We start from the raw sequence: 23,821 nt of genomic DNA, 5'->3' as shown, positions 1-23,821 counted from the left end.
TGCATTTGTTCTGCAAGTATGCATTAAATTGATCAAAATAGACAATTCATCAATGAATGATGCTGGAGACTGGAGTTATTGCAGGTGTAAATTCAGCTTTGCCATCACAGGAATAATAGAATATTTCACAATATTACTGTATTTTTGATCAAATAATGCAGCCTTGGTGAGCATAAAAGACTTCTTTCAAAAACATTAAAGTTCTTACCAACCCCAAACATTTAAACAGTAGTGTATATCTATGCGTGATGTCCCCATAGTCAAAGAGCTGTGTGTGTTCATGTCTAACTTTGACTTAAAAAACTAAAGTGCTACAGTACATTACAGTTAACATTTGAGTCTATAATAATAAAGTGGCATAACACTTTACATTTGGGAGCACATATTCACTGAGTTTTCCTTCAGTAAACTCCTAATTACTTATTATTGATTGTTAGTAAGGCAGTTGTTGTAGTCGTTATGTTTAGGTACTGGGTAGGGTTCAGGAATCTAGAACATGGTCATGCAAAATAAGGTATTAATATGTGTTTATACGATCTAATAAACAACCAATATGCTAGTAATATGCACCTAGTTTATAGTGAATAGTGCTGTCTAATCTAAAGGGTTACTTTAGCTGGTTAGATAGACATCATTACAAATGTTGCACAAGTGCAAATAAGAAGCAGTCTTAATTTTACAATCATAGTTGAAATGTGTGCTGCTACTAGTATGGGGAGACTCAAAATCTGGTGAGTAGAGGAGTTGAGACAGAGGGATGGAGTGATGAGAGGCAGTCCTGGAGGCATGCAGGGACAATGACAGGAAGCGTAAGGGGGCAACGGTGTGAGGGGTGGGGAGAAGGAGGCAGGACTCAGGCAACACGATGCATAGGTAGAGAAAGAAGGAAGAGAAGAAGGGCAGGGTGAGGGAGAAAGACAAATTCTACATAGGAAATAGGAGATGACAGGCTGAGTGCAGGAGAAGGAGAGAGAGAAGGAAGACTTGAGAGGAGCAGATGACGATAGATAACTGGATAGTGAGCCTTGGCCCAGATCAGGATGCAGTTGTATGAGGTGTTGAGGTGGAGTATTGGGGGAGAAACACACACACACACACACACACACACAAACACACACATACACACAAACGCAAAAGAACATGCAAGTTATAACGACAAGACAATGGCTGTATTAATGAGATGAATAAGGATCTAGGGTCTGGGAGGGGAAATGAGGGATTGTACTGGAGGAGAGGAGAGGACAATTCACTTTGCATCTGACAGAGGGAGGCACAGGAAACTGTAAGGAGGAGGAGACTATGGAAAGAAGGATGATCTCATTCTTTCTCTTCTTTTTCCCCCTCTCTCTTTTTATCCCTTGCTCCAGTGCAGGGGAGGAGAGGAGAGAAGGATAGATGGAGGAGGAAGCAGATCGACAGCTTGAGAGGCAGAGGACAGCTGAGTCTTTCAGCTGAGGCCATGCGCTCTGGTCCACTATGTAAAACAACAGCTGGCCTGTAACACTTCTACCAACTAATATCAAAAGAGATTCATCAGGATACAGCTGATAATATCATGCATTTTGCTTGACCTTTTAATCAATTAATTCATTTCATGGCAGAACAGTGTTTGTTTCATGTCCCACTGGTAATATACTGCAGGGTCTTCATTAAAACCAAAAGTGAAATGTGAACATGTGTAACTGGAAAAAAATTTTTTCGAGTGGCCCTTCCTACACTTGTTGAGGCAAAGCATCATGCTGTGATTGCTTCACGTCACATGACCATATACATGCATGTTCAAACCAGGTCCATGCATATGGTGTTGGGAGGAAGGGAAAAGGGTAAGAGAAACGAAGAGTGTTTGAATACAGAAAGTCTTTAAAATAAGAGAATAGAGAGTGATTAATAAGACTGTGTATGATTGGGGCTTCTGACCTAATCTTCTATAAATGTGGCTTCTATAAATCTCACTGAGGCTTCAAGTTCAAAATAGTAATTATTGGTGGCCCATCTGTGATTAATACTTTGGCAAACTACACAGGGAGGTTGTAGAGGAAAAAACAAAGGTGACAATAAAAAAGGAATGAGAAGAGGGGGTGGGGGGGGTCAGCTAGATGGGGCTAAACTTTACCATCCGCCTTTTCCTGGCACACAGCGCTATCATCTGCAAAACTTCTGGTGCCTGAAATGTTACCATAGTCAAATATGGGCCCTTCCAGCAGAGTCACAATATCCATCCGGTTCACTTTTGTCAGGACAGCCGTCAGTGCATCCGCTAAGATAACATGAATAAAAGTGACTTACATTTATTTGCTTTAGGTAGATATTATAACTTCAGAGTATATGTAATAAAGAAAAAGAAAGATATTTATAAAAAAAGTAAGATGGATAGAAAATGACTCTCACTTGTTGCGTTTTTCCCATCACGACTGACCCACTTCTTAAGGAGCATGAAGCTCTGGGCTGTGAGAGAGTTTGGGTTCTCTGTGCGGATATGGTTTATCTCATCGACAGAAAAATTCATCTCTCGAGCCAGTTCTATAAAACAGAAAAAAACATCATGTATTAACTAGCATCATCTCTGCGCAGTCAGCTAGTAAATGAAGACAGATGTAAAGACAATTAAATAAAAAAATGCATTTAAAAAACATTTCTACATTTTAAAATCTAAATCAGAAATTTGGGGAAATACAGCGTGTCTTTCACAGTGTGTTATACATGTAAAGAATTCTGAATTTAAGTGAATTTAAATTAAAAATTCTTTATTAAAAAAATTAATACAGTTCTGCACTGCAATACCAAGCACAGGCACAAGAGGGCATATGTTGCATGGTTTTTTGAGGACTATTTGCCATTGATTATTAGCGATCAAATTATAATTTGCTTCCTATTTAAATATTTTAGGTTTCAGAAAGTAAACAATTAATGTATGGCAAGTAAAATGTTAACTCTAAATTTGTCAGTCATGTGGGGCAAAGTGAGTCTTAACCTGTCCAGCTCAGTCCCAGGTGATCAGCAACGATGGCCATGCGAAGGTCTGTTCTCTCACAGGGACTCTGTGGACCTGTCATTACATACAGAACAAAAACATTACAAACATGCTACTCATTCATTTCAAATGAAGAATCCAGATGACTTCCTTTTCTGGCCAAAACAAGGAAAAATGTACATGATTTTTCTCCTAGAGAAGTTATTAAAATGAAAAGAAAATTTTTAGAGATGTTTTTCGAATAGTACTGTTTGGCTAGAAAAGGAAGAACAGACAAGAGTGAAATACAATGTTTCAGCTACATAGCTGGTGCTCTTATTGTGTACATGAAACAAATTTTCAACAGAATCTATGCAGGCAATAACTATGAGTTTATACAACGGTATACATTTTTTAAAATAAAACATAAAAAAAAGACTTTGTTGAGATGGGGCATGCAGACAACATAGTACTGTACAATTGTTCTAACAAAGTTTACAAACACTGAAGCAGATATATATTCCTTTAATCAACCCAGCACAGACAGACTGCTCAGTGCCCCACCCCTCATTATTAGGATAAATTATCTGTGGAAGGTAGGGGAGAGAGAAGGGGAGATCTGACAGGGACAGATACAGTACGGTACAGTCACACAGCACAGTGATGAGAGAATGACAAGAATGACAGCTATTGGTCACGTCACAGGCAATCCAATCAGTCACAACGGCTCATGCAACTAAGGATCAAGTAAAGTTTTCAATAAAGTTTTACAAACTAGGCTTGATCTCCGCGACGGGGGGCGACCTGCGAGCCCCTTCGTTCTTACTGCCCTCCTTCCCTCCTCCAGTCCGCTTACTCCTCCTCCTCTCACTCCCCGCCGCCCTTGTGACCTTTGTCCTGGAGGGTGTGACCCCTCGGGAGGAGCCAGCGGAGAGGGAGGGCTGGGACTGAGAGGGGTCCGATAGTGAGGTGCTTCGTGATGTGCTGCTGTCCTCCTCCGATTGCGACTGCTCTCCCTGTGTCTGTTTCTCCTCGTCTGAAAGTCGTTCGGCCACCTTTATTGCTTCCCCGCTAACATTCTTTAAGAACTCAATTGACTGCCTACACACCTCGCTAAAGTTACCTCTACCTGCCTCGGAAGGACCACATGACCTGTCTTTGAAAGGCAGCCTAGAGGGAACCACTGGTCTGACTGATCTCTCTGACTCTGGGAGCTTACTTGCACTTGGAACGACCTGAGATGTGACAGCTGAGTTAGCTGCACCATTTCTTTTGATGTCCTTGACAGGTATTCTAGACTTGGGCTCAGGCATTATGGATGCAAGATCCACTTTCCTTGCCTCTGGCCTCACAACCTGTTTAGGCTTCTGCTTCCCTGAACTGAGTGTGTTAAAACTGAACCCTGCTGCCTTGACTGGGAGCCTAGACTTTGGCTGCCTGTTTTCTGAGACTACTTTAGTCTGAGGACTCTCAGTACTGGTTTTCTCTGCTTTGTCCAAAGACTCCCTACAGAACTGAGCTTCTATTCTACTAGCTTTCTGTAAGGTGGGTTCAGAAGATGACTGCAAATTGAAGACTACACTTCCACAGTGGATGTAGTTGGCCTGCACATTGGAGGACTCTAAGTTATTGTTGTTATTGTAGTTTTCTGATGGGTAATCTTTTCTGCCAGCCGGGGAAGAGTTAGTGCACCTGCTATCAAAGTGACTTTCCACTAATTGAGACTCCAAACTAATGTATTCCAGCATCTGACTTTCTGAGGACTCAGTTTTAACATCAGTCAGTTCAGCTGAGCCAGTGTCTTTCTTTATAGTAATGGAAGCTGCGATGCCCATCTTAATGGGGGTGCGTAATTTGGGGTCGACCTTGGAGGCTGTGACAGTGCATGAGGTGGTGTCAGCGAATGGAGGTGCGTCCAGGCAGTCAGCACTGCCTTGTACTGTGCTGCTTCTGGATGGTGTTAAATCTGTAGTTGCCTCTACCTTCCCCTCTACAGCTCTTTCCCCTGCCTTTGAGTGAGAGGCGTCTACCCCCGCATTGCTGCCCCCTTTCCCCTTGTCCCCTGACTGCCCATCTGATGTATGCTCACCAATCTGGAAAAACTGGAGTCTCTCTTCAACAAAGTCCCTCTTGCTCATGTCAATAGCACCACTGCGGGTCATCTCAAACATCTTGCCCTCGTGGAAGGGGAAAGGGTTGGGCTCACTAGTTGGGGTGCTCTCATCTGTTGGGGTTCTTGCTGGAGTGGTATCCGGTGTGGTTGCTTGTGATTTGTCTTCCACTGACAAAGTACAGGGCTTTGGATCTTCATCTTTGTTCTTAGCATCAAAAGTTCCCTCCTCTCCCACTTTACCAGACCATGGATCAAAATCCAAGCCTTTAGTAGCCACCGTTTTAAAGGTAGTGTTTATGCACTCCTCTAGTTGGTTCTTGAAATAATTGTCTGCAAAACCTTGTCTATCTGGGTGTCTTCCCTCCAAAGAATAGATTGTATCTTCTTTCCCATTGTCTGATTTTTTACCCGATGTCCTTTTTGTTTTTGCCTTTTCCCCAGTTTCCTCATTTGGTGTGCTCTCCTCTTCAATCACTTCAAGTTTGCTCTGGCTGAAAGCCCGATCTCCTGCTTTTCCCTCAATCGACAGGCTGGATGTTTTAGGGTCACTCAATCCATCATCCTCATCTTGTAGGTCATACCCATCAAGAGAATCTATCTCAGTGGCATCTGTATCATGGGAAAATTCAGCCGTTGTTGCTATAGAGCAATCTGTGATAGACTGATCATTTCCATTCTGTTCACATTCTACCTCATCTCCTTTGACAATACCATTGATACCTGATTCCTTGTGGTGTGAGCCATTTCTCTCTGGTTTCCTAGGCTTAACAAATTTATCACACTCCTCAGCCATTTTGAAGGTGTACTTCTTAAGGGGGACAGGCTGAAAAACAGATTCATCATCACTAGAGTCACTGTTGTCAGCTCCAGGTGGAAGAGGGGAAGGAGGCTGGACTCTGATTATTGGCTCTGCAAGGAGATGTCTGTCATGTTCCTCTTGCAGGTTCACCTCCATCATCTCTGTTTCTGCTTCTGAGGAAGGACATGACCCCCTCTTTTCAGGATCAGCATGTTCAGTTTCTAAAGGTGGTGGTGGTGGGAACTCGATATAAGCTATGCGTTTGTCTTTTGACCTTTTTCCATTTGAGTCTGATTTTCTTTTCGAAGGCTCTGATGTTTGAGTGGCTGACTTGGCTTTTTCTGCTGATACTTCTCTGAAAATGAAAGTCTTCAGCTGCTCGTCTTCCTCAGACTCCTCTGGGATTGGGCTAGGCATGCCAGCCATGGAACCGATGACAGGCTCAGGAGCTCTGGAGTTCAGGTCGTAGCTGACCTCCTCCAAGGTAGGTGTCTCAGGAGTTATGGGACCCTTTCCTGAACTGTCCATAAATGTAACCTGCTCTAACGTGTCATCTTCTGGGCTTCCCTGTGGTGATGGCGGCTGTTTCTGTTTAACAGAATAAAATGTTCCTCGTGTTTCATGTACTGTCCTGCTCTCATGGCTTACAACTTTTTTGTATGTGCCTAACTGTCCAGTGGCAGTTTCTTTCTCATACTGTTTACCTACTTGAATGCTGACATACACAGGAAGAGGTTTGATGTCCGCAGTGACACCTGGGCTAACTTTTTCAATATACTCAACTTGGTTATCATCCACACCATTACAGACTATATTAACAATCTGCCTGCTAGAATCTGAGTTCAGTACAGATGACACATCTCTAGGTGATTTGCTAGCACCAGAATGAGGGTGCTGTGTATTTCTGGTTATGTGAGACCCTATTCTTTCAGATTTAATGGAGGAATCTAACTTTAAAGTACTACTTTGATGGTGGTCTATAAAACTAGATGAAACCCTAACAGGAATTTGTGATTCCGAGTTTTTTTTTAGAGCACCATTGCATTTTTCAGCATTACTAGGGTCTTCTCGAATTACAAGCTCTGTGTAAATGATCTTTTTAGTTGTTTCTTCTTTTGTGGTGTTTCCATCTCTCAATGTGTGCGGTTCATTATGTGAGTTGTCCTTTTGCCTATCATGCACTAGAGTATGAGTAAGCTTTGTCTTTTGGCCTTTCAGTTGCCCATTGCCATGGTTTTCCCATGTTTTATATATTTTCATGTCTTCATTGGCAATTTGCTCCTTACTGTAATCATTTTGGTTATATTTTGGTGAAGAGTTATCTGACCTATTTCTCTGTCTTTCACTCTGCTGACTTTGGGCATATGCTTGAGCCTTTCGAACATTGTAACTTTGCCCAACCTCACTATCTTTTTTAGGGATTCTCTCACTTTCAGAAGACTCTGTTGACTTTGGGAGATTACCCCCTGCAAAAACTTGATAAACAGGCAGCTTACTTTCCTGCAGCTTCCTCACTGGGGATCCGGAAGTTTGTCCCCATTGTGGACCTTTATCTTGTTTCTGGGCCTCTGATTCAAATTTCATCCTTACTGAGCTAACCTTAGATGTTGAAGGCTGGAAATATTTAGACGATTCACTTGCACTGCTTGCAGATGAGCTGTCTCCCTTTTTTGGGTCATCATTGTATCGAAGCAAGACTCGTCTTTCAGGACTGCTTGGTAGACTGGCACATTTTCTGTCTTGGGAATCATATTTATCCCTAAACCTGTCTCTACTCCAGTCCTCTCCAGTACCTCCAGTCCTGTGCATTGACCTCTCTGGGCTACTACGTGTTGAGCTTGGCCCAGAACGAGTCTCCCTTGCATCTTGTCTGTGATGCTTCTTTTCAGGGGACTGAAGCTCGTCATTCAGTTTTTCAGTTTTATCACGAAAGAATTGTGAAACTTCACTAAGCTTTTCCTCAGCCTCTTTGACAGTTCTGTCTACTCTATCCTCATATTTGTGATTCTCTCTGCTTTTACTCTGCCCATCCTCAGAAACTCTCATCCAAATAGACTTTTTTGGACTATCAGGATTAGAAGAATACTGCAGCAAAGTGAGTTTGTCATAATTGTCATCTTCTGATGATCTAGCTGACCTATCAGGCTTTAGCATGAATTCTCTAATTGAGCCACCTTGTTTTCCCTCACCATAGTACTGAAACCTGTCAATCACAGATTCATCTGAGTCTGAATGGGAAGAGTCAAATTTATCTGACAGGAGCATTTTCTCTGCAAATTTGTATGATTCTCCCCTTGTTTCAGATGATTCATCATCATGGTACTCCACTGACTGCTGACTAAGCAGTTTCAAGGTTTTATCATCCTCCACAGAGACAGGCATGTGTATTCTGGAGTCCTGATAACAAGGAAGAGATTCTTCAGGCTCTATGCTGTCATGTTGCTCACTGCTCAATCTGTTTTGCAGTTCTTTCATGCCACTTTTTCCCTGATATATGTACATTTCCTTCTCAGGATGATTTTTTGTTTCTCTGAAAATTACTTCAGTTGGTTCAGCTTTGTTGCCTTTCTCAATGTGAACCTCAATGATGCGCTCAACTTTGGGCATTGGGTCTAGAGGCCTATCAGAAGGATCTGCCCCTTCACTGCTGCTTTTGTGCTCAAACAGGCCTGTTAACTCTCTAGATGGATCCTTGCCAGATTGGAAGGCCTTCATTATGTCTCGTACAGACATGGTCTCCTCCATCCTCTCAGATGCAACTTCTTTAATGGGGGGTTTGTGGTATACCATTCTTGTAGTTGTTGTAATGTGAGTTTCCTCTTTGACCCGCATACCTTTGCTCATCACATCATCCTCTGCATTGACTCTGGCTTGGTAAGCTTTAACTCTTTCTTTGATGGACCCACCAGGGGATCGGGGCTCATTGTCTGCACATCGCAGTGGAGTCTTTTTCATTCTAGCATCTTCCAATGCTGGCTCCTTAGGATTCTCTGGAGGCTCATAGCTTCTTATGACATGAACAACCTCAGTCCGTGTTTCAGTGATAACAGGAGGAATCTCCTGAAAGAGGCCTTTGGGCCCCAATCCTTCTGCACTTTGGGGGGCAGAGGGAGTTCTTTCACTGCGAGTTTCAAACCCACTGTCTGACAGTGGACTTTTATCTTGGTCATGGGAGACATCATCAGGAGAGTCTAGTGCTATTTCAGGGCCAAACAATACATCTGCAAGCTTTGATAGCTCTTTTTCTGAAGGTGAAGGGCGCATGTTGGTTGGAGGCATTTTGAGCTTGTGCTCCTGTAATGCCATAGCAGGTTTAAGGACACGTTTTTGTTTTTCCTCTCCTTCTCTCCTTGCTTCCTCAGTTCTATGTTTAGCCTCTGCTATTTTAGAAAGAGAACTTGTGCCAATGTCGTTGGTTAGGTAATCAACAACTTTAGCCAGGTTAAAATCTCTCTCAGATACTGGTTTTGTTTTGACTTGAGGAGCTAATGTTTCATATCGAGGTGGGCATCTCCATACATTTTGTGCATTATCATCTATGTCATCCTCTAGGATATATTCTGTTTTGGTGTTGTTAATATTTGCCTTACTCTCTCTCAAAACATCCTTGCTAAGAATTTCACTGACTTTGACAAGGTCCTGTTTGACCTTCTCTACAATCTTGAAAGGCTCCTCATCTTCAACTTTATGTTCCTTAGAGTCCGAATGATAACCTTTGGAGCTTGAATTTGTATCAGTTTGCAAAATTGCAGACATTCTGATCAAGTCCTCCTTCATTTCAGCCACATCTTTTAGTATCTCTTGGCTGTTGGACAGAGGGGATGAAGAGGTGGCAGCTTTTATTGTTCCTGGGGACATGTTCATTGGAGTTTTGACAGGAGACAGAGTTCTGGCAAAAGAGGACTGAGTCTGGACATTAACCTCTTGGGGCATGACCTTTCTGGGGGACAGGAGAGCAGCTGTTGGCATGGAGACTTCAGGGAGCTTTTTAAACTGGGGTTCTGGTAAGACATTTATGACGGAATACACAGGGACTGTAATAGTGCTGGAAGTTACAGATGTGGTAGAATTTGGAGGGGTTCTGAGGGAGGCATACAGTGAGCTAGATGCAGAGGAACGGATAGACTGGTAAGAGGATGAGGGAGTGGAGGACACTGACTTTAGTGTGCCATAGCCAGCAGAGCAGGAATTAAAAGTTTTTTCCACTTCATCAAATGCAGCATTTACACTTGTTGTTGCTGCATTTGTCGTGGCTTGAATTCTTTCCTGGAGAGTGTTGGTAAGATGCGTTGTTGGAGAGGAGGAGCGATATTTGGTTGGGGAAACTGTCCCATTGATCAGGGCAGCGGTTGTAGTGGCTGAGCCAGATTTCAATGGTGAGGAGAGGGATGACAGAAATCCTCTGGCAGAGGCATCAGTGCTGGTTCTGTTAGAGGAGAAGCCCGGGACAGTTCTAATCGGGGAGCAGTTTGCTGGAGGGTTTGAAGTTACGACAGACTTATATTGCAAACTTGAGCTGTACATGTTTAGTGAAGACTTAGGTGAGGCTGGAGGAGTCATAGCAATAGAGGATCTTTCCAGCAAGGTTCCGCCAGATGGTACAGGCGAAGTCCTGGCTGAAAGCCCTGTGAGGCCCTTAAGTGAAACTGGATCAGGGGCACTCTTGCCTGGAGAGGACAGAAGGGTGGGGGAGGCTTGGACTGGATACTGTGCACCTTGAACTACAGTTTTTATTGGTGACGAGATAGTTCTGTAGGATCGAATAGGTGATGCAACGTCACTGGCAGATTTGATGGAAGATGCTGGTGAACCTCCAATAATGGATTTGATAGGAGAAGCAGAGTTCACAGACCACACCGATCTCAGTGGGGAGGCTGAGGGGGTGTTGGATGAGGAGCTGGAGAGGGAGCCAAATCCAGACTTGGTCTGGGTGGGGACATTGACGGGGGAGCTTGTCGCCCAGGCCTGGTAGGAGCGCGTCGTAAAGACAGGCTTGTAAGCATAGCCAGAAGGCTGCGGTGTGGTTTTTGGAGTGGTGTTATGGCCTCTTTCAGCTGTTTCTAGCATAATCAAATTAATAAACAAAGTAAACGGAAATGGTTAAATAAGAGAGAAAAGAGAAACAAGAAAGATTTATTCAGGGGATAAATTCAAAAACAAACAGCAGTGGAAATAATGAAACTGTAGATGCTTTTAACAATGAAAAGTGAAAAAAAAAAAAAAAAAAAAAAAAACATAATCCATGACTGTGGCACATGGGTGGAAATGCAAAATGATGGTGAAAAATATTAGCCACTTAAAGGGTTAGCTCACCCAAAAATGAAAATTTTGTCCTTAATCACTTACTCCCATGTCGTTCCAAACCAGTAAAAGCTCAGTTCGTTTTCGGAACACAATTTAAGATATTTTGGAAGAAAAACTGGAGGCTTGAGACTGTCGCAGATTGCACGTCTGATGGTAGATGGAGTTTTCTGACGAGGACTTTTCATACCTTTTGTGGACCTTGACACTGTTATTTACTTGGCAGTCTATGGGACAGTCCCAAGCTTCCAGGTTTTCATCCAAGATATCTTAAATTGTGTTCTGAAGACAAACAGAGCTTTTAAGGGTTTGGAACAACATGGGGGTAAGTGATTAATGACAAAATTTTCATTTTAGGGTGAACTAACCCTTTAAATAAGAAGCTCAAAATGTTCTGAAAATATGTTCAAATATAAAATGTTTTAAAAAGTTTTAATTGTCTATTAATTTCTACTTAGGGATGTCATAAGTACCAGTGTTTAGGTATAAAATCCTACAGTATTGGTAGTACTGAGTACTTAGTGAATTTATATTGAGTCAGTAAGATTCCTGCAATATAGATCTGTGCATTAGGTTTTGCAATGTAAATAAAGCCTAATAGACCTGTCACTATTTATTATATCATCAATATTAAACAAAATGGTAAGAAAAAAACACAATCAAACATAAACACCAAGTTAGCCTTGGGGAAAAAATTACAGCCCCATTTATGGAACATATATAATGTTTAGTTGAGAAACTTGAAGACTATATGCTACTGTTTTAATTTATCATTACTAATTACCTTAATAATTTACCTTTTTAATTAAATAAGTATGTTTAATAGCCTATTAGTTCTAGATGTTGTTTTTGAAATAACAAAATTTCAGTAATACTTGTATTGACTACTGACATTTTGGTATTGTGACAATCTACTTACATCAAATGGCAACAAACAGATAAACTGGCTAATTACAAGGGATAAAATATTAATAAATGAATAAGAAAGCAAGTATTGAGTATTGACATTGAGTCAGTTTTTGATAGTTTCTCCTCATGAGCAATTATAAGAAGTGTCTAAAAAGCAAACAAATTCTTTTGAAAATTAAACAAATAACAACAACAAATGAGAAATAATGATGAGTTTATTAAAATACACATCAACCAATACACAACCTGTATAGACAATGTGGTAGCAAATCATATGAAATGTGAAACAATGGAACAAAAAAACAATAAACATGAAAAAAAAGAAAAACAGAGGCAAAAAAAAGCAAGCAAACAAATGAAATTTTTTATCACTAATGTACACAGACATTATATACCAGCAGTAATCTTTTTGAAAATGGTGAGATATGATGCTATTGTGACTTCATATATGCCTGTATCAGATGCCTGTGCACGTGTGAAGCTTTGACTATGTGATTATGTCATGCTGATGTTTCAAGAATAAAGAAAATGTAGGACTCACTGGATGCTGGATCGGCCAGATAGCTGTATCGCTTTCGCAATGCTAATGAAGCAAAGGTATGTCGTCGATCTTTGTCATTCTGTAATAACACAAAAATGTAAAAATCCTATGTAAGAACAAAGTGACAAAAATCGTAGTGCAATGATCTTTTAAGTGGCTAACTACTACAACTTCCTTTTGATTGTTTTGAAAGCACTGTATCTATGTTCGTCCAGATTATTTCAGTGCATGTTTGAAAGAAATTAATTCATGTTTGAACTTAATTTAGGATATCAGAAAAATATTTAAATTGATTTAGTTTTAGTAAGGAATGTTGTGCTTCATTTTACTTTGAAATGTGGTCTCCTGACAGAGGGCCAACTAGACAAGCACAGTCCATTTGCTAACAATGTGAAATGTTAGTATTTTCCAGTGAAACTGCCTAATTGCTTAACTTTGAAATAGAATTTAATAAAACTTAAATCTGCAAAAGAGATATGAGGAAAACATTTCCACCAAGCCAAAAAATAACACAACGCTTTAAATATACTCATAAACACAAAAATAAGTCATGCACTTGCCTGACCAATGACTGGAGCTGGTACAAAAGCTTTTGACCAATCACATAAATAAGCGAATGATCACATAAGCACCACATTAAAGGCAAAGGTGGACAAGTTATGAAATAAGTACCTCATCATCAGGATCCGACTCCATATCCTAAAATTTCCCACGGTGCATTGCAGCAATACATAATGGAGCAGCAGCAGCCGAGGATGGTGAGTAGGTGAAGATGGTATTGGAAAGAGAGGAGTAAGAGAAAAAGAGTGCAAAGAGGACAGTAAAGGAATAGAAAAGATAATAAACGCAGATGCAGAGATTAAAAGAGAGCAGGACAAAAAGAAATGCCAAACAAAGTTACATCTAAAGCAGCAACACAAATAGCTCTGTGACATGTTTAATAGACTCCAGATAACACCAGAGAAAATATCACACAATCATGTTTTTTTCTGTTCTTACCTTCCTGTGTGTTGGCAGTGAAAAGTTAAGATTGCAGATTGCACTCTGTGGCAAGCCTTTTGCGATTTTAGGTTCTCTGAGGAATGAGATTCTCCCACATGGCTCTTGGCCCATATCTCTGACCTACAAAACACATCCACATAGACAACATAGAATGACAAAAAGTCTTAACATATATCTCCAGTCAAATCAGTAGTCTAATAAAGCTGCTTCATTTTACATTGAGCTGAGCTGCCTAATGGGGTCTGCTGTACTGTGGTCACATGACCAGCCAAATGCTAATTATAGGACACTTTTGCTATAACTTTGCTATACCTGTTATAGGACACTTTTGTTCATGGAATATATAATTTATGGATGACTATGAATAGAGCATTTTTCAGTGGCACTGGTAACCCAAAAAAAAACTAAAAATTGTGATGCTGCATCCACATTGCTAAATATCTATATAATATCTGAGACATTTGTTACATCTGCCAGTGCAACCCGAAAAAAAAAAAAAAAACATATAACGTTATATCTTCGATCAATAGGGTAAATATAGCTTTTGCATTTAATTTCAATGTTCAGATTTAACTTCATAACTGGTTTACTTGAAAATACCTGTTTACTGAAATTCAATATGTGCATACTTAAAGGATTAACTCATGTAAAAATTAAAATTTTGTAACCATTTACTCACCCTAATGTTGTTCCAAACCTGGACTATTGCAATGCTCTCTTGGCATGTCTTCCAGCTAGTTCTATCAAACCTTTACAATTAATCCAGAACGTGACACCAAGATAAATTTTTAAAGAGCTAAAAAAAGCAGGTCACACCTCTGTTTATCAATCTGCACTGTCTACCAATAGCTGCTCCCATAATTCAATAATTCAAGGCATTAATGTTTGCCTACAAAACCACCACTGGCTCTAACCTTTACCTAAATTCGCTACTTCAGACTTATGTGCCCTCTAGATGCTTGCGTTCTGCAAGTGAACGTCACTTTATTGTGCCAGCCATCCCAAAGAGGCACAAAATAACTTTCACAGACTTTTAAATGAAACGTTCCCTCCTGGTGGAATGACCTGCCTGACTCAGTCCAAGCAGCTGAGTCCTTAGCCATCTTCAAGAATCGGCTAAAAACATATCTCTTCTAGTGTTGTCACGGTACCAAAATTTTTGTATTTGGTACTGATACCAGTGAAAACCCACGGTTCTCTTTACCAATTTCAGTACCAAAGCAAAACACAAAAATATGAAAAAAAAAAAAAAAAAAAAAAAAAACTTTTAGCTCTAAAAATGAAACCAATGCCATTCTTTATACTTATTTACAATTGTGTTTAAAGTTTTTCTACAAGTTATATAATTAATGAAAACAGTAAACAAGTTTCACCCAAATTTAATTTGTCTTTTAATAAATGAAATTTAAACATTTTATTTTTTGGTAAATAAAGGGGATTTGCTATTAAAATTAAAACATGGAAGAAATATAGTGTGATTTATTTTTAAGTTTTAACAATAGTAGCAGTATTACATACATTCTACTAAATAATAATAATATTTCTAGCACAATGCCTTTATGTAAAAAATGAACTTTTATTTTGACGGGTTACCATGAATACCTTTAAATTGACATTGGTTTTACTCAAATGAAATGGTAAGATGCTTGTGAAATGACTCAGAACAGTTCTGGTGATGTTGTTTAGGTATTTATGTCCTCATTGAGATGGCAGATGCTGAAATTACTGCAAGCGTCACATGCTTCAGTCTGTGTAGTAAACAAACCCGCATGTCTCTGCCATTCATTCATTCACACAGAGACGCGCAGAACATGCAGGTTTAATATTTCAACCAATTACAACCGATTTGATTAATTTATGCTAACTTTGACAAATTCCGTGACTGTCCATACTAAAATGTAAGTTTCATTTTCATGACTGGATTTTGAGATTCCATCCGTGTTTTCTGCTTCGCGGAAATCATAGCGCTGTATGTCACTGTAGTGTTGTATGACAACACTAATCTCTTCCATATTTATTTGAGAGTGCTTAATGCTAGCACTCTCTATTTTAATTCTATTCTTCAAAAAAAAAAAAAACTTGCACTCCATTCATTTACTGCTTGTTTTCTTAAATTAAATCTAACACTAGGTTTTCATATCTTTTCTTATTCTATCTATTTGTTTTCTTTTTATTTATCATACAATTAACAAAGGCAAAAAAGGCCTTTAACACTAGCTTGCACTATTCTTTTTCTATTCTGTTTTCTTTTTATTTATTATATAAATTAAAAAAACCTTGCTACATGTACTGCGTTAAGAAAACTGGAACTTGTTTTAGCACTTGCATATCATTGTTCTTTTGCTTCCATTCTCCTCATTTGTATGTTGCTTTGGATAAAAATGTCTGCTAAATGACTAAATGTAAATGGAATGTGTAAATATAAGAATTAGGCCACTGTCTCACAAACCTTGACATTGAATGGAAGTCGGTTCTCTTTGAAGGCATAGAAGTTGAAGACAAGTTGCTGACCACTCTTTGCCAGAGGAATGATGTTGCCGTAGCATTCAACATGAATGGGCTTACCCTCCAGAATCTGACAAAAAGGAATGAGTGACAAATCATTAGCATTTATATATTTATGTCTCTATGGTATCAGTAAATGATCAGAAAGGTTATTGTGTTTGAATACTGGAGAATATTAGCGAGTGGGTGTTTATATGAAAATGGCCTATGAACTACAGTGAAAACATGTTTTTTTTTTCTTTGTCTTCATATACACAAGAATACTCACAAACTCATGACTCACTGTTTCCAAACACTAAAAGTGTGTTCAACATGAATTATTTATGTGAACATGTCTAAAGAGTGTGTGTAGGGTAGCGTGCGAGTTAAAATGGCACACCTCAATGTCTTTGCTCCTTGCCACCTCCTCAAAGTTCTCCTGCTGCTCCAGAGTTTTGTCGACTTTGTCGTCAGTCATGCAGAAGCAACGCAAGCGGGTCTCTATGTGGTCAATCATTTTAGCAAACACCACAAACTTGGCCAGGTAAGGAACGCAGATCAGCTCTCTGTACAGCTGAGATGCTAAACCCACAGTCTCGCTGATTTGCTGACAGTCTGCCAACCAAAATCTACAAAAGGAGTGGAAAGAATTCACCTACAATAAGGAAAATACTGTACAATTCTAACATTTTCACAAATATTTACTTTCTCTGTTACAACTCCATGGGAGAGAAAACCTTGGTTCTAAGATGTTTACATGATAGAAGTTACAGAAACAATATCTTTAGTCAGCTGTCTTCAACACTGAAACAAACACTGAATGTTTAAACCAATGGATGCTTGAAACCCAAAAATGGGCCGCATATCTGTTCTGATATGTTCATAGACAGAATGTTAAATGCAAAAAGCAAAGTAATTCTATAGAAGCATGCATATTTAGTAAATAAATGCTTATCAAATTGGAGAACACAACCCATAAAATAAAATGCAATCCAAACTTTATTAAATTGAAGTTTACTTGCAAAAATAATAAACAAGGTTTACTCTGAGCATATTTCTGAGCTTATGCAGTTCTTTCAATGTTTGATTTTAAGAACATTTTTGTAATGAACTGACACTCACAAACAGAGCAGAAACATAAGCAAATTCCTCACATATTTGAGTTCAATCAGCATCTGACATTGTGGATGCGCAGATCAACATGATTATAATGATATCATTTAATCTAGGGCAGAGATTCTCCACCATCCCGCACTCGAAAGCACATGATTTGAATCTGCATTTGACTCCAACATCAACTGAGACTAACCTGGCAGACACATTTGTGGTGAAGGAAACACAGTCTGTGACAAAGGAGAGCGGAGTGGTCCCAGTGATGTCTTCCCACTGTGCAGGGGATGTTCCACCTAAAAACAAAACAGTTTGGAAATATCAAAATATCAATATCAGATTTTACACACTTTAAACTCTGTATACAACAAAGTAAACACAAATGTTGAATTAAAATTCAGATGGGGCATCTCAAATAAAGTGCAGTTTATTTAGCCAACACAATCTGACATTTTCCTCATTTTATTTAAAATACACACACAAACTATTCACGTGCCTGTAATGCTACAGAGCAGTCTAAGGCAGGGGGCAGGTTCTCCTTTGCGTCCATTAGCCACAGCCTCTTTGGCTCTGGGTGGCACGGGGATTGTCATTGTGATAGGCTTGTGGAATTTCCTCCTCCTGGGCTCCACAGTTACAATCGGGCTGAAGGATGCACGGTTAGCAGTGATAATCCGCACAATGTCTTCTGGCAAAGGCTGAGCCTGAGAGAAAAACAGAATAAAGTGGTATGATGAACAGGATAAAAAAAAACAGAAGAGCATCTAAAGGGCATATTTTTCTGTTCCAATGCAGGTTTTTTTTTTGGTTCATGTCTCAGGGACATTTTGCATAACCACTCTAGGCAACTAATTAATCATCCTTGGAATGTATACAGCTTTTTTATTGCTTTAGTCTTCTGACTTTTTTCTTGTGTAACATACAGTACAGACCAAACGTTTGGACACACCTTTTCATTCAAAGAGTTTTCTTTATCTTCATGACTATGAAAATTGTAGAGTCACACTGAAGGCATCAAGGGCTATTTGAGCAAGAAGGAGAGTGATGGGGTGCTGCGCCAGATGACCTGGCCTCCACAGTCACCGGACCTGAACCCAATCCAGATGGTTTAGGGGTGAGCTGGACCACAGACAGAAGGCAAAAGGGCCAACAAGTGCTAAGCATCTCTCGGGGAACTCCTTCAAGACTGTTGGAAGACCTTTTCAGGTGACTACCTCTTGAAGCTCATCAAGAGAATGCCAAGAGTGTGCAAAGCAGTAATCAAAGCAAGAGGTGGCTACTTTGAAGAACCTAGAATTTGACAGATTTTCAGTTGTTCACACTTTTTTATTATGTATATAATTCAATATATAATTCCACATGTGTTAATTCATAAATTTGATGCCTTCAGTGTGAATCTACAATTTTCATAGTCATGAAAATAAAGAAAACTCTTTGAATGAGAAGGTGTGTCCAAACTTTTGGTCTGTACTGTATATACTCTCAGTTTCTATGCTATGGTTATGAGATGTTTACCAAGAAATGTATCCTGACCACTGCTGGAAGTTACTGTCCAAAGAACAGATGCTATTCTGCTATTATGTCTGTGTTCTGTGAGAAAACATTCTACTATAGTGCGTGTATGTGTGTGATAGAGAGAAACAATGTTCCCAGAGCCCCTTGAGATGATAAGACAGTTCAGTTTTATGTAAATTGTTTAAATTAATTCCACTTACGAATCAATTACACTTATTTATTGAAAAAAAAACTTACTTGAAATAAAAAAATAACTGGAAAACCAAAAATCATTATGGCTTGCACGCAGTTTTTAATCTACATTGCTTATAATTAGTGATAATAACCATAAACAGACATTTTCTATAGAAAACTTCCCTAATAAGGTATTCCATAAAATAAAATAAATATAATTTAATACAAAAGCTAGACCAAACATAATTATACAACAACCTTTTGATAAGATCTTATACCTGTAGTCCAACACGAATCTTCTTCGTAAGCGCTCCCTGAGGAAAGGCAGCCTTCACCATGGGAACTGCCTCACTGCTCAGGACTCCACCCTCTGGTCCCATGTAATCACTCTCTTGTTTGATGCGTGACACCACCGCAAAGTACTGTGGGAAATCTTTTGTGATGATGCGGCAAATACGTTTTTTCTCCAGCTCTGCTGGACTGTCCATCTCTGTCATTAAATATGAAAATACAAACAAACAACATTATAAAGATTTAACACCCATGAGCTGCTTAATGAAAACCATATTAGTCTGAAATTTTAGTTAAGTCATTAGTACACTACCTTCATCCATGCCATTGAGGATCGAGGTGAGCTCTGTCACTTTAAAGTCATAATGATGTTCTTTCCAGGTTTCTCCATTATCACTGCGTAGGACGATCAGCTCCCTCTCCTTTCCCCGCATGGAGCCGAAATGAGGAATTTCAACTATCACAGGCCTGAAATGAAATGAAGACAATAAGGGGAGAATTCATTAAACAGATGGGAAATCGCACCATCCATATTGCGTTCAGGACTAATTTGATGAGAATTTAAGAAGGAAATCCTGACATTACTCTATCTGAACTCATTCCCCATTGACATTTTTGACAAAAAGTTAAAAACTAATGCAATTAGGCCAAGATTATGTTGTTCATGATTTATCTGATTTAACTGTGAAACTACAGATAATTTAAGCCACCACAGAGGAACTCTTACCCCAAAAACTGTGCCCCGGCTGGCCCCATCTCCACCAGCCTGCTCACTAGGCCCTCTCCCTCCACCATAGGGGGTGGGTACGCCAGGCGGTGCCTCTTTGCTAGGCGGCAGGTGATTCGCGTCGGTGCTGGACACTTCCTGGGTGGAATGATTATACGCATCCCATCATGACGACTTCCTCTCATTGACCCACCCCGGGCATCCACCATGAAACTCACTAGGAACCTACAAAAACAGAATAAAGGATTTGTGGAAGAGAAAGAGGGAAAGAGGACACCACCCTAACCCACTAGACAGACACAAACGAGTGAGAGACGATTCCCATGCTGTGATCACTGTACACCCAACACACGTGGTGAGAGAGAGAGAGAGGGAGAAGGGAAAGGTCTAAGGAGAAACCAAAAAGAGGAGAAACAGTAAGCGAGAACAGACCATTAAAGTGAGACAGATAGAGACAGTTTAGTTAAGACACAGGAAAAACAATTAAAAAGAGTGACAGTGCTTCGAGCTGTTAAACCTGGCAGCATTTAGTCCCTCATACAACAGCAGCAGGAAACACAAGGGATTCCTTCAATATTGACTTACCAAAATATTACCATAATCACTGTACTCATGACTCGTTGTGCAAAGCTGAAAATAATATCCTGTTGACTGCCAAGATCAATTGTTTCGAAGCAGTGATCAGTGATCAACAGTGTGACCAAAAGCACCTCCACAGGAAGACAGAAAACCCAAAACACCCATTATCTGTTAATGTGAGCTGAATGCAATTTATATTTGCATGTGCACTGCCACTGTGTGTTTGTTTCATATTCATGAGATCCTTACACTTATGACAAGGGCGGAGCGATAAACCAAAATAATGTTGTGAGACATAATATTATCATTTAAAAATCTGTTTTAATATATTTTAAAATGTCATTAATTCTAATATGCTGTTGTGGTGCTGAAGAAACACTTCTTATTATTATCATCAATGTTGAAAATGCTTAAATATTTTAAGTAATTTTGTTGATGAATGAAAAGTTCATAATAAAATCTTACATTTTAAATAGAAGTTTTTGTAACACTGTTGAAGTCTTCACAGTCATTCGATCAATTTTGTTTTTCAAATGCTGACCACAAGGTAGCATTTTGACAAAATATCAATTTAAAATGTTTAATGTATGTACTAAAATGGTTCGTTTTTAAATGGTTTTTGAATTGTATTGTTTTTCCACATTATTTTCAAAGAATATAACATTTCTAATAAAACATTTTTAATATATCAGATATGCCACTCACATAAGGAACATTACTGATGGATGGCACAAAAAATTTATACATTTCTTAAATTAGAGAAGTGAATCAATTTAAATACAATACACTGTCCATTTTCAATATATCGCCCAGTCCTACTAATAAAAAGGTGCAGGTTTAACAAGTAATGTCTAACTGTGAAATGAAGAACATTACAAAATGCCTAATGTGCTGATGGTGGGACTAGTGTGTATATTAAGTGATCTGAAATAAATTTTATGACCGTGCTGAATTTGCTGATTTCTGCATGAGATGAGGTCCATTTCCCAAAGATCGGCTAAACACACAGTGTGGAGGAGCGCTTACACTGATGAGGAGATAAAACAGCTAATAAAACACCAGAGAGCAGGATAGAGATAAAGAGTTTAAGGTAACAGGAGAGGACAGATGAAAAAACATAGAGAAAAGACAGGAGAGGAAGCTATAGAAAGAGTGAAGTAACCGGACTCAGTTTTCACCTGGAGTCATACTGAGGAAGCGGGGAGGAAGGGCTGCAAAAGGAAAATTTAACGAAAAGAAAAAAGAACAGAAAGTAGGAGGTAAAAAAATAAACAACATTTATTATTACAGTTGTTGCCATGGTAAAAAAAGATGACATACAGATAAGAAAAACATGAAGCTGATGTAAAAAATCAGATCTGTGCAATGTAGCAGAAAGTGTGGGGGGAACTAAAGGAAATTAAAATGTGCTTTACGCAGACAACTCAATGAAGCCAATGGGAAGTTTTTCATGTGCCTGCCCAAAACAGCATCATGTTTGCAGACTGTTGGATTAAATCATCCTCCTCCAATCATAAATAAATAAAAAGTGAAAAAAGTGAAATGGTATCATTATAATGTGCTAATGGGGTGCTCAATCCCCCTTAGGAGATCTAGGTGGTCAGAAGCAATACGTATTAGCATTAAGATTACTGGGAATAACTCAATTAATTTGGTGCCACTAACAGACAAAACAACACATTTATTTTCTTCTAAAATAAAATTTTAACTGTAAATACAATTGACCTATTGGTAAGCCCCTCCCCTTGAAAGCAGATAAGCCAATGGCAGTCAAGTATCAGTTGCACAGGGAGTGGAACTCCCATAATTACGATTGGATGATCTGAAGCTCGCATCATTAGGGCCCGAGCACCGAGGTGCGAGGACCCTCTTGTTTTTTATTGGGTTTATGCTTCAAAAATGGAAAAACGATGTGCCTTGTAAATAGTCTCAGCCTCAGACATCAATCCCACGTAACATTGGCTAAACGTCTGATGCATATGGCACACAAAAGTGGGAACACTTCAGGAGTGTTGGATTGGTTGATTTAAACAGGATTTCTGAGAGATGTGCGTGTCACGTTCTTTAACGTTCCACCTGGAAACAAAAATGGCATGATGCCAAACGCCTTTATGAAAGAAGAAAGCCATCATGTCTACAACTGTAACAATGAGCGCTTTTCAGGATCAGCTAAATTCTGGATTTTCAAAAGTATGTGCAATATTTATTACGCGGCAGAGAATCTTTAAAATACTTAAGAGAGTTTTACACACTGGTCTGATATTGTGATGCTGAAATGAAACAAACTGTGATTGGTTGTTTGACATGTTGGTCAAACGGCCTCATGGGCAGGCCTTGGCCAATGAAAGCTGCCTTGGACACCAGGCCTTCAGACGTCTGGCTACGCGAGACTAACTTGTAACATTAAATCCAGGTATCCTGAGAGGATAGGCAATTTATTTTATTTTATTTCCTAAATCCAAACCTAATGGAGCTAAATGTCTCAAAGCATTCATCCCCAATCCCAATGAAGACAAAACCGTACCCTGCGATACATGAACAGTGCTGATTCGGAGAGTTGTTATCTGCGATGATGACAAACATAACATGAGGCTTCTCCTGCTTTTATTGTGATCTGTAAACCCTCACTTCAAAAATTAATACCCACAATATTTATTTAAAAAAATTTATATATCCCTCCATGACATATTTAAGTTCCACTTGAATGGTAGTCCTTCTGTGTCCAAAATGTATCAAAAAGATATAGGGACAAGGTTTTCACACTGACAGCTGTCATTGTAAGACAGTAAGCAACTCTGTTTGTTTGTCCAAGTTTGCAACAGTAACTAACAGGGGCGGGGTTTACCAATAGGTCAATTATGTAAAATAAAGAGGACTGAGCACTGCTATTCAACAGTTTGGGGTCAGCAAGGTTTTTTTTTAAGTAATGAATATTTTAATTCAGCAAGGATGTATTTTATTGATTAAAAGTAATACAAACCTGATTCCAAAAAAGTTGGGACACTGTACAAATTGTGATGTGAATAAAAACAAAATGCAATAATGTGGAAGTTTCAAATGTCAATATTTTCAGAATACAACATACATGACATATCAAATGTTTAAACTGAGAAAATGTATAATTTTAAGGGAAAAATAAGTTGGCATCAACACATCTCAAAAAAGTTGGGACAAGGCCATGTTTACCACTGTGTGGCATGCCCTCTTCTTTTTATAACAGTCTGCAAACGTCTGGGGACTGAGGAGAGAAGTTGCTCAAGTTTAGGAATAGGAATGTTGACCCATTCTTATCTAATACAGGCTTCTAGTTGCTCAACTGTCTTAGG

General features: G+C 39.3%; 1 protein-coding gene across 7 annotated transcripts in view; it reads right to left on the bottom strand.

Moving 5' to 3' along the window:
* The window catches only part of ank3a (ankyrin 3a), an 80,087-nt gene that overhangs the window by 7,614 nt on the left and 48,652 nt on the right, over positions 1 to 23,821 (bottom strand). For 3 of the 7 annotated variants that reach the window (XM_052580241.1, XM_052580242.1, XM_052580246.1), the window contains 15 exons: positions 21,674 to 21,706; positions 19,917 to 20,141; positions 19,503 to 19,657; positions 19,177 to 19,388; positions 17,706 to 17,913; positions 17,409 to 17,505; positions 16,500 to 16,728; positions 16,065 to 16,190; positions 13,613 to 13,735; positions 13,286 to 13,312; positions 12,614 to 12,692; positions 3,726 to 10,922; positions 2,972 to 3,046; positions 2,389 to 2,520; positions 2,114 to 2,257 (listed from right to left, as the gene is read on the bottom strand). In XM_052580241.1, the coding sequence (XP_052436201.1) occupies positions 2,114 to 2,257; positions 2,389 to 2,520; positions 2,972 to 3,046; positions 3,726 to 10,922; positions 12,614 to 12,692; positions 13,286 to 13,312; positions 13,613 to 13,735; positions 16,065 to 16,190; positions 16,500 to 16,728; positions 17,409 to 17,505; positions 17,706 to 17,913; positions 19,177 to 19,388; positions 19,503 to 19,657; positions 19,917 to 20,141; positions 21,674 to 21,706 (9,062 nt within the window). The remainder of the gene's footprint in view (positions 1 to 2,113; positions 2,258 to 2,388; positions 2,521 to 2,971; positions 3,047 to 3,725; positions 10,923 to 12,613; positions 12,693 to 13,285; positions 13,313 to 13,612; positions 13,736 to 16,064; positions 16,191 to 16,499; positions 16,729 to 17,408; positions 17,506 to 17,705; positions 17,914 to 19,176; positions 19,389 to 19,502; positions 19,658 to 19,916; positions 20,142 to 21,673; positions 21,707 to 23,821) is intronic. The other 4 variants (XM_052580244.1, XM_052580245.1, XM_052580243.1 and 1 more) reach the window with 3 other exon arrangements.

The sequence above is a fragment of the Carassius gibelio genome, chromosome B17 (assembly GCF_023724105.1).
Source record: "Carassius gibelio isolate Cgi1373 ecotype wild population from Czech Republic chromosome B17, carGib1.2-hapl.c, whole genome shotgun sequence".
NCBI classification, from domain to species: Eukaryota; Metazoa; Chordata; class Actinopteri; order Cypriniformes; family Cyprinidae; genus Carassius; species Carassius gibelio.
Note: the sequence above shows the minus strand (reverse complement) of the source record. Positions and strands in the feature narration are given on the sequence as shown.